This window comes from Bison bison, unplaced genomic scaffold (genome assembly GCF_000754665.1).
Source record: "Bison bison bison isolate TAMUID 2011002044 unplaced genomic scaffold, Bison_UMD1.0 scf7180017864183, whole genome shotgun sequence".
NCBI lineage: Eukaryota > Metazoa > Chordata > Mammalia > Artiodactyla > Bovidae > Bison > Bison bison.
The window spans coordinates 8829684-8846025 of NW_011494755.1; the positions used below are offsets into that span (position 1 = coordinate 8829684).

A 16342-nucleotide genomic window follows, 5' to 3' on the forward strand; every position below is an offset into this window, starting at 1 on the left:
TCATTGTTAAGAAAAGGGCTTTATTTTCCTGTTTTGCCTGTACTTATAAATGTGCAATAGAAAGCCAACCCATATAGATAAATATTAAAATTTTTATTTTATAATGAACTTTTCAAAAATATGTTTTGTTATTATCCATTGACTCAATTAAGAGGAATTGGCATCTTCCTATCCAATGGGTTATTACTTCTTGGATGGAATCTAATGAATATTAATAGCATCACTCGGAAAAGGAGGGGATAATTTATTAGAGTTTTGTGCATTTTCATTTTTACATGTTATCTGTTTTCTTTTACTCTATGTGCCATACATCTTTTGTTTCCGAGTTGATGAATAATTCCTTTGTGGTTTTTACTGTATTATGCATTTTCAGTAAAAGATACTGTCACATTTTGATCCTTATTAATTAAGATATGCAGTTCTGTAAATTGCATGGACATTTAAAGGAAGAAATGGTTTCTAATAAAAAGAAGTTTTCTGTAACCATTTCCATTGTGATATACCATTTCATCTCCTAAATTCATCAAATGTTGCCTCATGTATTGTGCTTGAGTTTGTTCTCACTCATTGAAGCCATAGAATTTTAGCAAACTCATGAACAGTCACTTTTCAAATACTCAGTACTGACATACTGATGAACTGTTAACAACAAATGGTGATGATTGTTTTACTTTCAAAATCCTCGTCAGTAGGCAGGGTCATATACGGTTAGCTCTCTGATTACTGCATGCAGAATAGCAGTTATAATAGCTAGTACTTACAGACTGCTTATTATCTCACTAATTACTTCTGGTAACTCATTTCTCACAACTCTGTGAAGTTAGGACTATAATTAACTCCATTTCGCAGATGAATAAACTAAGGCAAAGGCAGGTTGAACTTGCCCAAGGTCAGACAATAAGAGGATGGGGGAGCTGGGATTCTCAGCTAGGCAGTCTGGTTCCCAGGTTTCATGCTCTTCACCACTAGGCTACTCACCGTGGTGATTCTTCTCCTACACATTTCAGCATTCATCATTTTAGCGCGTAACAGGCCTCTTAGGATGTGGCCCAGTTTTCCCTTAGTTTTTTTCATTTCCCCAAAACTTTGCCAAAACTTTTACTCTTCTTTTTTAGTTCCAGTTTCCATCTGCTTTTATTGTCTAATTGTCTCCACCACAAGGGGATGAAAATTAACAGTTGAGGAGACGTGTACAGATGTGCCTACAACAGTGCCTATCGTGTTGAAGCACCAAATATATTTTTATTAAGTGGTAAACCAAATATGCAAATACAAAAATTTCCAGAAAGAAAATAAGAGATAACGTTCATTTCCTGTTTGTTTTAGGAAAATTCATTAGGGCTGCTGTGTGGAAAACAGTTTGAAAAGGGGCAAGAGTGGACATAGGGAATTCTCAATAGCTAAGAAAGGAATTTCTGTGAAATCAGTGGATAATAAATCCAGTTCTAAACTCTTATTAAAGTCTTAAAATATGTGATTTCAGATGATCAAAAGGAATATGTCAGAAATAGTAACTTATCCAGGAATTACCATGTTAAAGTTTTCCTCTTAAATGTGAGACAGAGCAATATTTTCAGGAAAAAAACTGCAAGAAAAGTGTATAGTTAATACAGAATGGACTAGACTCTTGGTGATTAAAGAATACTATTTTTAATTAAAATTTTAAATTGAAGAGATATATACCAAAATGTATCCAGTGGCTGTCTTTGAAGGATGGATTTATGGGCAGTTTTTCTCCCTTTTTTAACCTTTATTTTCTGGGGAAATTTTTTATATTAAGTGTGTCACTTTTATGATAAAATGAATAAAATTATTTTTATTATTAAATGTGTTACTTTCATGATTAATGAATAAAATTATTTTTATTAGGGGAAGTATACTTGATCTTTTCCTCAGGTAAATAGGTACCCGTGTGAATAAAGGGCCATTAAGCCATATGTTTTTAGTGTGGGTTTAAAAAAAATTTTTTTTAATTGAAGGATAATTGTTTTACAGTGTTGTGTAAAGCAGTTATCCTCCAATTAAAAGTAAAAAATTTTTTAATGTATTTTAAAAATTTTCAGTATTTCTAAATTAGAAAATGCTTACATATGTAAAGCATATTTAAGAGTATGTAAACCCACTGAGGGAAAATGCATTCATGGCTGAATTCTTGAACTGCACAAGGACTAAGATTTACTTTTGAAAAGGGGTTAACATTCAAGAACATTTTACTCAGGAGTCAAGATTTTGAAAGACAAGGAAAGGACACACAGAGGTTGGTGAAATAGTGCCTGTTTCACAGTGTTCCACACTAGAAACTAACGGAGTTGTCATGAAATACACTGAGTAGGAGAGTCACACTGTGAAGCATGTGACTTCAGGACTGAAACCGTGGAAAATATGAACGTCACATCTCTAGTGAATCCATGTATCTTCTGTGACTGACCTAAGTCAAGAAAAGTAAAAATTAAAAAACAAATTCTTTTTGGAAATTGGGTATTAAGTGTTGTATATCCAAGTCTGATAGCAGCTCACTGTATATTTTATGTATCACACCAGCAGCAGATACTTCAGACACATCAGAAGGTGTTGTTGATTCAGTGTCTCTGGCAGTATAATAAAAAAAAATGCAGGAGAAATCTCTAGTCTCTAATAAGCAGTATATCAATGAGCGCTGTCAGATTCTGTAGAAAATTCCACAACATGATTTATTACATTAATTACAGTCATGTGGGTTTCATGCTGCTAAGCTTGAAAATGCAGCCACATTCGAAGGTTGATTTAAGAATATATTTTGGCCCAGATGAAAGTGCTCCTTATTGTGATTAATACAGTACAATATTTATTCTTTCGTTCTACGCTTTCGCCTTTGGAATACTAAATTTCTTTTCTGTGACTTGAAATTAAGTTTGAGATTTGAGAAGCTTCATCTAGTTTTTTATTCATGCCTGTCATCTGGTCTCCCTTTTGCCTTTTGTGTCTCCTTAGTTTGTCACGGAATGTTGAATCTCCTCTTTGTGAAGCCTGTTTGAATTTACTCCCTTCTAAGCAAGCATGGCTGGCCTTGAGCTTCCCTAGCTAACGGGACTGCCCTCAAGACTTACTGCGTCACAGTTGGGCTGCTGCATCTCTTTTTGAGTAGGAGGAGCAATTGAGGAAAAATCTTCATTTTCTTCATTTAATTCAAAATAGCAGCCTTCTTAGAAGAGAGAATTCCATGCTTATACCTTTGTTTAGTGCCTTACTGGAGTCATACAGTCACATCTTCTTACAGTGACACACTGAGCTTGTCAAATCACAGGATTCTAGGTCATGTGGAATGAAAGGTCTCCTGAGAGCCGTTTTAGAGATAGATGTTAACTCCAGTTGTTTCCATGTGCCCATGGTGGGATATGTTCACTTATGCCCAATGTTGGTGGCCTTTATAAATCTGTCTTGGAAGAATTAGTAAATATTTGCTACAGATTAAAGCATCAGTAGAGAAGGACTCGAGTGAAGTAGGAAGACGTTGATTTAGTGAGTTGGAAGACATTTCTCAGCAGTGATATGTATAAAGAGTTGAATTAGATTATTTATGTGTCCAACACTGAGCTAAGTGGTTTGCTTTCCGACCTTAATTCTCATACAACTCTAAAGACATAGGTACAATTATTATATCCATTTTAACAGTGGAAAAAACCGAGGCTTAAGTTTAAAAGCGTATGCAGATTCACATAACTAGTTAAGTAGCAGAGCTGGGATTTGAACATAGGTGTTCTTATCAGCAGGAGCCATTAACCATTCACTACACTGCCTACATCAACTGCCCTGAAGGATGGAGCAGGCAAGGTTAGAGTTTAAAAATGATGTTTGGCAATTAGGGAAGCAGTATTGAACTTAATAAATTTGGAGGTATTATGAAAGAAAAAAATCTGAATCCAGTGGGTTTCAGAGGGAAACAATTCTTTGACTCATCCGTTGTTTTGTTGGATGACAATATTAGTCCAGCATGATTTTTTATAGTATTTTTCACTGAATAGAAGTCACTTAAACACTTAGGAAGCACCTCTTCTGTCTGGGACATAAAAACGTTCAGATTGGAAAATCTGGCCATCCCAGCAGTGTGGCAGCTGCTCTGAGACTTGGGCTGAGGCTTATTTGAAAGAAGAGTCATTTTCTAGGCCTTGTAGGGGGAAGTAGAGATGAAGCTCTGTTTTTCAAAGCATGGCCTATTCACCCACAGCTCTATTAGAACCACCTGAGAACTCATTAAAAATGGAGACTCTGCACCCTGTTGGCCATAAATTAATTCCTTGTTGCAAGGATCTGCAAGTCAGTGCCTAGTCTTTACACAAGTGATGTCTTACCTTACCTTACAAACATAGCTCCTTGGCCTGATTTAATTCATATATGCAGACAGCAGTGAATATGGGTGAGGAAGAGGCCTCAGTTTCTTTGGCCTGCACTTTGTTTATTTAATAAATACTGGTGTTTTTTGTGCTCTATTTTTTTCTAAATTTTTATCAAGGAGAGAACTGTCCAGAGATTCTAGAGTCACATGCTGTACAACCCGGAGAAATGAGCAGATGACTAATGTTTAAGTGATTTCTGCTTCAGTGAAAAATACTATCAAAAATCATACCAGACTGACTGGTACTATCGTGCTAAATTTTCATGCTCCTGAGTGTATATGTAAGAAATATATTTTACTTCCATTATTGGAAATGATTAACCGAGCATAAAAATAATTTGCTGGTCAGATAGCTATAATAGCATATAAGTCTGGCTTCAATTAGTTATGTTAACAATCCTAGAAAATAGTCTGAGTTTTAAGGTTTTAAGGAAAAAGCATTGAAATGTGCAATGAGTTGAGTGTTTAAAGGAGAAAGAAGACATTGACTTTTTAATACATTTTATGGTAGTTATAAGGGTATCTCACTTTGTTTTCTACCTATAAAGTAAATATACCTGTTTTTTTTTTTTAAATAAATTTACAGGGGTTAGAAGCTATTGCTGTATTTTAAAAATGAAACATGAATATTGACAAATATGACTTTGGATCCCCTCACAAAATTAAAGTAGGCCTTGATCATAAGATTACCAACAAGGGCATATTTTTTTAAAGTACCAAGATCATTTTCCTTGAACATAGAAAGAGTCGTAAGAAAATTTATATCAAATGAACATATGTATAGAAGAAGTAAGAACGTAGTAGATGGATGACACCAAAATGCCAGTATAATCTCTTTTTAAAGTGGAGGTTAGGATTGGGGGGATATATTGATTTTTGTGGATATATTAATTCTGGTATGGTTAAAGAATTACTACTTGTTTTTTCTTATCCCGATAGTAAGATAAAGATACTGTCCTGTAGCAATTTGTGTGAGAGCTGATAGATCCTTATTTCTTAAGGAAATAGCCCTAGGAAAAGCTTTCAGTGGGCTTATAAGTCATTTCATTATTACAGACATCCAGATCACTGTTCCTGACCACAGCTGACTCTGAAGAACCTTAATAAAGGATAAAGTGACTTTGAGACTCTGTGAGTCCCCAAATTGAATTTTATGTCACCTATTTTAATTTTTAGTTCTTCCCAAATGCAGTCAGTACAGTTGGTCTAAAGTATATTGTATAATTATGCACACAAAGTTATCTCAGAAACTGTCCTTTCAGCTTTGATGTTACTTCATTCAGCAAAATATGAATGGTTATTGAATGCTCCTACTTCTCAAGAGCTTTTTCAGACCCTGGGAATAAAGCAGCAAAGTCCTGGCTTTTACAGAGCTCACAGCTCACCTGGGCAGAGATAAATGCTAAATAGGTTGTTGAGTAAATATATATTATGTTAGATGGTAGTAGGTATATGGAAGAAAATAACAGCTTAAGAGGAGTAGAGACTGGGGTACTCTTTCTACCCCCTTCTGATGCCTATGTCAGAAGCTTTCTCTATCTCCTCTATACTTTAATAAAACTTTATTACACAAAGGCTCTGAGCGATCAAGCCTCGTCTCTGGCCCCAGATTGACTTCTTCTCTGGGGGCCAAGAATCCCAGTGTCTTCGTGTGATTCAACAACAACCTTTCATCTTGGAGGCTCGTCCGGGATCCTTCAGGACAAGATGGGAGCTAACAATTCCAGCCTCACTCCTTTGAACTGTATCCTGAAAACTGGGATAGATTTGATCCCCAGGGCTTAAAGAGGACATACCTGGTCTTCCTATGTGATACTGCATGGCCACGGTATCCATTGGAGGACGGCAAACAGTGGCCAGTTGGAGGGATACTTAATACTGTTCTATAATTAGACCGGTTCTGTAAGGAACAAGGGAAATGGGTAGAAATGGCATATGTGTTGCCCTTTTTCTCTCTGCGAAATATGCCAGACTTATGTCCTAAGGGTATAGATTTGGGCGTGAAACCTTCAGCTCCCTCCTTTACATCTCCTGTCTCAGTATGACCTCAGACTACTCTGGTTTCAGAGAAACTCAGACCATCAAAGTAAGAGATGAGATGGAGGACAGGAGACAAAGAGAAGAGGAAAAACAGGTTTCTCCAATCTATCCCTGGGATCATATGCGCAGAACAGCCAGAGAGACTGAGGAACAGCCACACAAGCTGTTGCCTCTTTATGAAACACCCACCGGGAGAAATAATCAGTCTGTGAGAGTTAATAAGCCTTTCTCTTATCAAGAAATACAAAGAATCAAGGAGGATCTGGTAAACTATCTAGAGGACCCAGAAAAATATATTAGAGCTTTTAAAGGTGAAAAAAAAAAAAGAGGAGTAGAGACTGTCAGAGGTGGAGAAATGTTGGGTTGATTTTTTTTTTTTTAAGTAGCTTCTACTTTTTTAAGTAGCTTTCTTAGCATGTGGAGGATCTTTGTACTTAGTACATTAAGTCTCCTTTCCTTAATGTATATCTTTATAATTACTATATAAGACTCTCTAAGTGTCCATCCTGCTGGCTTGGCTTTATTCCCCTTCTCCCACTCGCGAACCAGGGTCAGTGTTTCACAGTCCTCATGAGCACACACCTCCCATCCCGCTTTATTCCCCTTCTCCCACCCATGAGCCAGGGTCAGTGTTTCACAGTCCTCATGAGCACACACCTTCCCATCCCTTGCCCTTTGCGCATGCGGTTCTTCCTGGAATGCTCTGCCCTCCCGTTCTGTGTAACCAAGTGATGCCCATCCTTTAATACCTAACCCAAATCTCTGTTCCCCCATGGTATAGAGCTCCAACCCATCTCAAACTCATTTTGACTTCTCTCTCTTTTCTTTCTGAATTCCTGTAGGATCTGCAACCCATGCCACAAACTCAGAGCCTAATTACATAGTCGTGCATGGTCTTTTTAATTAGTTTTATGTGTGTTTCTTCTCTCTTCGATGCCATCTGTGTAAGCATCAGAGACTTGCCTTTGACTACACCCCACAAGTCGTCTTAAAATGCTAGGTAGGGCACAGTGTGTACTCACACATGTGGATTAAATATTAATTCCACTGCAGCCTCATAAATATAAATCTACACACCAGATTTCTTTTACTTTCTTTACTTTTCAAATTTAAAATATACTTTTATTTAATAAGCTTATGGGCTTATCTTTCACTGGTTTTAGAATTTGAACATCATTTCTGTATCAAGTAAAAAGACAAAATAGTCTTCTTGAATGAGTTAAAAAGAAGTTAAACATCAGGAAATGTTTAAATGTTTCTTATTGCTTCAGATGTATGGCTTTAATAAAATCACAAAAGGGATGAGATAGGTAAGTTTATTTTTTGTTAAATTGAGTACCACAGCAATAGGAGTAAACTGCTTTGAACTTAAATCTAACATAAATCTCCTCAGATTAAATGAGAACACAAGATACTGAACTAATTGTGTGTTTTCTCATGCTATCTCCTAACAAGGGAGGAAATAATTGGATTAATGGGGCATAGAGACTATGTAAATAAGTACAGAAAAGCTCTCTGCATAAAAACTTTACGCAGGCTTTCCAAAGAGTCCCTGGGCCGGTGTTGAGGCTCTTTCCTGGGGCCCTTCTCCAAATCATAGATCCCTTGAAAGTCAGTAATCTAAAACCTTTCAGTCTGTTGGCTACATTTGTCAAAGGCCCATGTCACTACACTAGTTTTATGGGGTGGCTTCTCTTTTTTAGAAACTTTGAGTACGTTTTAGTAATAAATATTATGGCAATAAATATTATGGATGGTACAGGCAAGAAATAAGTAACCATTGATCTGAAGAACCAAGGTCACTCACATCTTCTGTGTACTGAGCTTATCCACTCAACTTATAACCAAAACCATACTAGTGATAGTGATAGCAGCAGTAGCCCAGCAGGCTTGTGATGTGGTGAGAAGGGAGGTAATCTAGACTGAAGGTCTGGGGGAGGGGCAGACCTTCTTAAAATCCATTTTTGCAAGCCATGCATGTCCAGAAGTTCTCCCTTTTTGTATCAGACTTAGACCAAAATTCAAGATGTTGAGTCATTTAAAATACATGTGCAGGATCTGTGGATTTAAAACTATTGGTACATATTCAGGCAGTCTTCAAACCCAGTCACCATTTGGTAGCTCTAGTGTGCTGGAACACATGCCGGCTACTCAGAATTCACAGATGATAAATACATGAAAAGCAATGTAATTAATGGGGCATGAGTGAAGTCGCTGAGTTGTGTCCGACTCTTTGCGACCCCATGGACTGTAGCCTAACCAGGTTCCTCCGTCCACGGGATTTTCCAGGCAAGAATACTGGAGTGGGTTGCCATTCCCTTCTCCAGGAGATCTTCCCAACCCAGGGATTGAACCCAGGTCTCCTGCATTGTAGGCAGATGCTTTACCGCCACCAGGGAAGATTAATGGGGCATAGAGACTATAAATAAGTATAGAAAAGCTATCTGCTTTAAAACTTCATACCTTTTCTAATACCCTTTCTTGGAGGGGAGGTGGGTGTTGACTTGGATGTTCTGCTTGTTCCCTCAGGCTCTGACCTTCTGCTTCTACTGAAGAGGTTCAGGTTATGGATCATTTCATTGTCTGGGAATGTTTTCCACCAGATCATGCAGATGTGAACTAACCCCTATTTTAATATAGAGCAGAGTTTGTTGAAGATTTTCTTAGCATGGGAGGAGATAGGTTTATATCATAATAGAGTAGTACGAATCTGACCATGTAGTTTTCTGAGCAACTAGTTTTGTTAGGGTAAAATGCAGTGTATTAATAATGACTTACAGACACGACCCGACGACATCTGGCCTGTGGGTTTTCAGACCTCTCCTTGTGCCACTGTCCTTTGGATCACTTTTCTCTGGGTACACTGACGTTCTTTCAGGTCTTCTAACTCAGTTTCCATTGTAGGAGCTTCTCACGTGCTGTTCACTCCTATAGTTAGTTAAGTCACTTCAGTCGTGTCCGACTCTGTGTGACCCCATAGACTGCAGCCCACCAGGCTCCCCCGTCCCTGGGATTCTCCAGGCAAGAACACTGGAGTGGGTTGCCATTTCCTTCTCCAGTGCATGAAAGTGAAAAGTGAAAGTGAAGTCGCTCAGTCGGGTCCGACTCTTAGCGACCCCATGGACTGCAGCCCACCAGGCTCCTCCATCCACGGGATTTTCCAGGCAAGAGTGCTGGAGTGGGGTGCCATCGCCTTCTCCTACTTCCTCCTATACTTTGTGTAATCGGCTTCTCATTTTCAGGTCTCACCTGAAAGGTCTTAGAGTCCTCCCTGGAACATCCATCCTTAAGCGGGTCATTTAATTCTTTTTCAGAGTACTCAGTTGTTTTACTTCATAGCACTTGTCAGTTTGTCTAAAATTTATTTATTTGTGTTATTGTCTGTTTCCTTCAGTCTATGATACATTCCACAAAAACACTCATCCATTCATACTCAGTTTACTTAATTCCTGACATGTTTTAGTTACTTATTAAATGTGCTTGAAATGTGGCGGGCCCAGCAGGACTTGATGGATTAGCTGTAGCAGGGAGGGAAAGCAGGTGTCAAGGATGGTACTCGAGTTTCAGGCTAGGGAACATAGGCTGGTGGTGGAGGCACTGACTGGGTGGAAGAGCAGATTTGTGGAGACAGGGCTAAGCTACGTTTTAGGTCTGGGTACTTACATTGATTAGGCTGGTGTGTGAGGGTCAAAGTAGGCAGAGGAAACGTGATTCTGATGCTTACTCATTCATCGTTTGTAAAACTTAGTTTCTAATTGTTAAATGCCCGACCTGTTTAGAAAATAAAATTTGTACTTGCATATTTTGGACTGCCACCTTGTCTTCTTCATCCAGTTTTTAAGACCTTTGGGATTTTACCCACATTCAGTTTAAAAAAATTGTTATTAATCACAACTTCCTTGATACAATAAAAGCATTGTGCTCATCTCAGTGCATTTTATTCATTAATGACAGTGGCTCATTTAGTTTGTCTGCTAAACCATATACATACTTCTTTTAAGAAAATAGAAAGTGATCTTTGTGTTGAAAACAATTTTTGTTGTTATTTAGAATCCAAATTCTATTTCTTACCATATGCATTCAAGCAAAATTTAATGAAGTTTGCTGAGTTTTTGATGAATGCCAGAATCTTTCAGGAATGTAACACTACTTCATAGAGTATATTCCATGGATCAGAAAGCATTCAGTGAACATTTGTGGGATCCCTGTTCAGTGCAAGGCACCAAGTCAGGGACTAGAAGTTGCAACAGTTAGAAATTCCCTGGCGGTCCAGGGGTTGAGATTCTGCACTTGCAATGCAGGGGACCCAGTTCGACCCTGATGAGGGAACTAAGACCCCACATGCTGCGTGGTGTGGGCCAAAAATAAAATTAAAAAAATTAACTGAAGTTGCAGCAGTCTCATTCAGATACAAAGAGCTGCATCAGAATTCTGACTACTGTTTGAGAGCACTTCAAGACAAAAAGCAGCAGAAACAAACATTTTCTCAAATAAAACTAGAAATCTTCAGCTGGAACCATGGTATGTAAAGAAAGGCTGCCAAATGCAGTGATGAAACAGGGATTTGGATATGCTGCTAAGAGAAATGTGACTGTAACTATCAGATGGAGCTGTGAGACCTCAGCTTTCTTCTGCTGAGCAGCAGAATTAGCAGTCACTGTTGGACTCCCCTTGTGGTAGCACTTCCATAGCAGGGACCGTGGGTTTCCTCCTGGCACAGGGAAGTTCCGAGTGCAGTGGGATGTGGCCAAAAAATGAAAAAATTAATAATCACTTTTGAAGAACTGGAATGGCGAGCTTGGGTTGGTGATCAGAGCTTCCCTGGCCCCTGTTTGCCACCAGAGAATAGTAGAGGAAGCAGGACTGAATAGAGAACCACAGACACACTTGCCATCTTTGCAGGAAGTCACTTGCTGTGGTGATAAGACAGTGGAGAAATGCTTGAATTTATGGCTTGGAAGGGCACACTGTGTACCAGAAGAAAAAAAGATGGATGCACAGTAAAGTTATAGCCATTCACAGATACAGAAATAATCATTTAGCTACGCAGCTCCCACTCCTATAATGCAATCAAGAGATCCCTAAGGGAGAAAGATTATGCTGACCGTTGGCTTCTCTACAACCTTGATCACCTCTGTTAATTAACAGCTACGTGGCTGTCTAGGAGGAAATATGTTAGTACCTGCCTTAAACTAAAGTTAAATTTTATTTGGCTTCTCAAAGCCTTTGATATCCCCAGAGTACATAACACAATAAGTTTGAGATGGAAAACTCGATCTTCATCTGAGAAAAATAAGTTTTAGAGAAGATTCCATGTGAAAGTTGAAGAACTGGAAATGTTTCCCCTAAAGTTGTCTATGAATGTTTATTTCTTAAAAAGTCTTTGTTTAAAGTTTGAAAACTCTTGTGATAAATGTTTGAACAAGTAGCCACAATGAACAGATGTGCTGACCACTTTGGCTTTGCACATAAACAGGGAAGTCAGCATGGTAAAAGGTTAAGGTGGCTTCACCTTTCTAATGGAAAGATATACATTTTTATTGTTGATCCAGAAACAGTTTCAACCAGAAGAAGGTAGCACAGCCAAAAGTTAAGTCTAATGAAGCATAAAATACACTGTTGTGTATTGGAATTTTGGAAATATCTCAAAAATATGCCTATAAAAATATCTAATTAGCTAGCTAGCTTAGTGATTTTTTTTTCATTTTATACAGTTACGAGGACTTGAGCGGTTATACCTTACAACTGTCATTTTAAAATAATAATGGACATTCATAAATGTGTACAATACAAAAATAGTGTGCTTTGTGAATAAAATTCAACTTATTAGAAATTTTATTTTTCTTATTTGTGGTTATTTCAAAGACTTCCTACCGAACAGCCTTACAAATTAAAGTTTTCCTAAATAAAATAATTGGGATAAACAAAATAATTTTATATTATACTTTATAGAGTCAGAAATTATATTTTTATGTTGTTTTAAATTAACCTTAGTGTTTGCCTCTCAACATCCTTAGGATAACCTGGTTTTTCTATTGTGTGATTTCATTTTTAGAATTTCTCTTTTGAGTTTCACCCAGACCATGTCTGACATAATTGTGGTAATTTTGACAAATGTTTTCATTGTTAATGTTAACATCCCAATTTTAAATTACATGTTACTGAGAGGAAATTGTTTAAATGATACCGTTGAATTTAATCATTGTTTTAAAAAAATCTAGTAAAACAGAGTAGGGCTTCCTTCATAAGCCCTAAACACTGGAACTTTTTCTCAAAGTGTGTTCTCTTGAACCTTACCCTGAGCCTAGAGGTAATGCTAAATGCAGATTCCTGGGCCTGACCTAGGAATCTGATTTTGATTGAGGATCTTAAGTGATTCTGAAACTTACTGAAGTGTGAAAACCGCTATTCCAGAGCAACATTACTTAATCATGAGTGATTCATAATGGAAAGAGGTACCTCCAATCTTTGGTGGCAGAATATAAATAATAAATTAATAAAGTAAAACTATCCAGGAAACATACCTCCTTCCTGACATCTTGTTTATAATAGCCTTACTCAGATTTCATTGTCCTTTCTTTTTAGCTATGAAGTTTTATCCTCATTACTTTCCCAAAACACCAAATTTTGTGTGTGTTGAAATATAGTTGATGTATGGTATTATATTAGTTTCAGGTATATTACACAATTATTTGACATTTGAATACATTATGAAATGATCACCACAATAAATCTAGTAACCATCTGTCCCTATACACAGTTATTATACTATTCATGGCCATAATCCTCATGCTGTGTATTTCATCCTTGTGAATTATTTATTATATATACCTCTTACTCCCCTTCACCTATTTTGCCCCACCCTCCCACCTCTTTACCATCTGACAACTACCCATTTGTTCTCTGTATCTGTGAGTCTGTTTTCATTTTGCAAAACATAGAATATTTTTTATCACTTTTTATAATCTGCCCTGTAATTACATACGGAATATTTATAAACTATGTTTACCTGAATTGCTGTAGAATGTCACATTAACTGCTATAAATGATCTATTTAGTAATTATTAAATATAGATCTCTATAGAGTTAATGCTAAATAACAAATTTGAATATTTTTGTTTTAATTCAATAAAATGGAACCAGTACAACCTCTGGTTTCACAAATGAAGTGGTTCAAAATGAGTATGTTGCTCTCATGGGGCCCTTGCACACTGCATTAGGATAAATAGCACATTTCTGTTATTTTCTTTTCCCCCCCCCTAAAACAAAGGCTACCTCTAATTTCACTCTTTCCACAATCTTCGTGCACTAAACTATGTGCCAGTGACATGAGAAGCTCGTTTTGACGATACTGAGTCATCTCATGTCTAGTACATCATTTGTGAAACTGAAGTTGGCTATTATAATGCAACAGGTATGTAAATAACATTTATCAGTGATCTCTGTAAAATTGTTTCCTTCTTCCCCTTTTCATTATAAAAGGAAACTTTATTTCAGAGTAGAAAGTGCATTGTCTGAACTCATGAACACCCTCTCTATCCCTCCCCTCCCCAATTTGTTGCAGACCAGGATGAAAGAGCAGCTGAGCTCAGCAGGGAGCAGAACGAGAAAACCATCCGGAGCACGCAGACTGCGCTCCGCAATTTCCGGGAGTTCCTCATCTCCAAGTATCCTTCTGAAACAAGAGAGATCTATGTCATCCCTTGCAAGGAATTGGATGCCTACCTGGCCTCTTTCTTTGTGGATGCCAGGCAGAAGGATGGATCCGAGTATGAACCCAACAGCTTGGCCAATTACCAGTGTGGACTTGAACGGTACCTAAAAGAACACAGGTATGGCTACAGTATCACCAGGGATAAGGAATTCAAGCGCTCCCAAGAGGCACTCAAACAGAAGCAGATTGAACTCCGCTGCAAAGGAAAAGGAAATAAGCCACACAAGTCCATGAAGCTCACCTTTGCTGATGAGCTCATTCTGCGAAAGAGAGGGCTGCTAAGTCGCTATAACCCTGAGGGCCTGCTCAACCTCGTCTGGCTCAACAACACAAAAGCTTTTGGGCACTGCACAGGCTTCCACGGGTCTACCTTGAAGTGGGGTGACATTCGGCTCCGGGTAACAGAAACGGGACTGGAGTACTTGGAGTGGATGGGTCAAGACACTGGTGACCTAAATGCCAAAACCAAGAGAGGGGGCACAGACTCCCGTGTGTATGCCACCCAGCACGCGCCACAGACTTGCCCCGTACAGGACTATAAGGAGTATGCCCAGCGGCGGCCTCCTGCCATGCGCTATGAGGATGCCCCTTTCTACTTGTCCATCAAGCCAGTTGTGAACTTGGCGGCTCTGCATTGGTACAACTGCCAGGCCCTCGGCAAGAACAAGCTGGCCAAGATGGTAAAGACCATGTGTGAGAAGGGGAACATCCCGGGCAGGAAGACCAACTTCAGTGTGTATCAGAGCTGCAGCACCTTGTCCGAGGCCCAGAGCAACCAACTGGTGCTTATCTGTAACAATCTGAGCCAGCAGGCCGCTCAGTCAGTGGCTGGGCACTCCAGCAGTGGCAATTTCATCGTCTCTGCCTCCTATGACTCATCCTCAGACACGGCTTGACCAGGTGGCTTGGGCAAGATCCCAGTCTGGTTATTGTGTCCAGAGAAACTGTGATTAAGCACTGGTTCTTGTTCCCTTTCCTCTGCCCTCAGTATTAACTTTATACAAATATAAATATATAATATATTTTTCTTTTTACAAATAAGTCAATGCAGATAGTTTAGTATTACTGACATAGCATTTATAGGCTTAAAACAAATGTACTTGTGGTGATGAAATGTAATTACTGTTAAAGACTTTACAAAACCATATTCTCAGGCAACACAAACTAGAGAAGGAGTTTCGTTTTTGGAGTTTTTTTAAACTGTCAAAAAGGAAACTGAGAGTCAGCCTAGATACTTGTGTCCTCAACTCTTGCTTTTCCTTCCCACCCCCCTGCCTCTCATTTTTAGTCTATTTAATAAATGGCAGTATCTTTTTAAGTTTTAAAATTCTCCATTAATCAGGAGGAGACAACACTAACTTTCCTGCTTACTCAAAACTGTCAGGTCCAGAATATGAAAATGTTGATATCAACTGGACAGATTTTTATACGCTTTTTTTTAAGAATAGTTAGATTTTAACTTCTCTGCCTCATTTTTTGCAATTTATGAAAATCTAGATGTTTAGCTAACTTGTTGTGGGGCAAAGCGGGTGAGAAGGTGGGAATGAAGGTGCCGTTCTTTTTAGAAGCTGTATAATTTTTAATATGCAAAGTCCAATATTATGGCAAAAAAAGACTGTTACTAGCTCATTTTTATTGTTCTTGAACCTGAATAGAATTTTTTAGTTGTTTTCTAAGAAATCAATGTAAATGAAATTTTATTATCAGATTTACAAGAAATTTAAAAAACTACCAAAGCTTTGAAATGTTCCCAAGCATTAGATTGTGTATCAAACATAAAGAGAGAGTAGAAAATGGAAAAGTCTTACTGAAAATCGAGAAACACTAGTCAGGACCACAAAAAACTTATACTCTTCGAAGCCCAAATCCCCTGACTTTATTTATTAGGACTAAATTTCAGTCTTTTCCCAAGGGGATTGCTTGACTCTGTAGTTGTGATCAAAGGAATATTGACACTCACTTTAGGTAACATTTTGTTATCAAATTTAGTTGAATTCAAAGCACTCTTGAACATGTGCTGTTTCTGCTACAGTAAATATAAATGCATTTATGTGTGATAATCCTCAATCATAATAATTATAATTTTGATTAAGCAACCCTTCGTGGTGGTTTTTCCAAGGTCTTTATTTTTAAGCCTGTGGTGAATTATTACTTGAGATACTTTAATAATAATAAAGGAGTTTAGATGAGCAAGGTTCCTATCCTGTATAATCATT

At 38.0% G+C, this 16342-nt stretch overlaps 1 protein-coding gene across 2 annotated transcripts in view; it reads left to right on the forward strand.

The window, feature by feature from the left end:
* KIAA1958 (KIAA1958 ortholog) overlaps positions 1–16342 on the forward strand; it is a 130173-nt gene that overhangs the window by 76267 nt on the left and 37564 nt on the right. Inside the window, exon 3 of one of the 2 annotated variants that reach the window (XM_010843589.1) lies at positions 13977–14060. The exons of the other annotated variant lie outside the window; for it this stretch is intronic. Coding sequence (XP_010841891.1) covers positions 13977–14060 — 84 coding nt within the window. The remainder of the gene's footprint in view (positions 1–13976; positions 14061–16342) is intronic. 2 annotated transcript variants of the gene reach the window in all.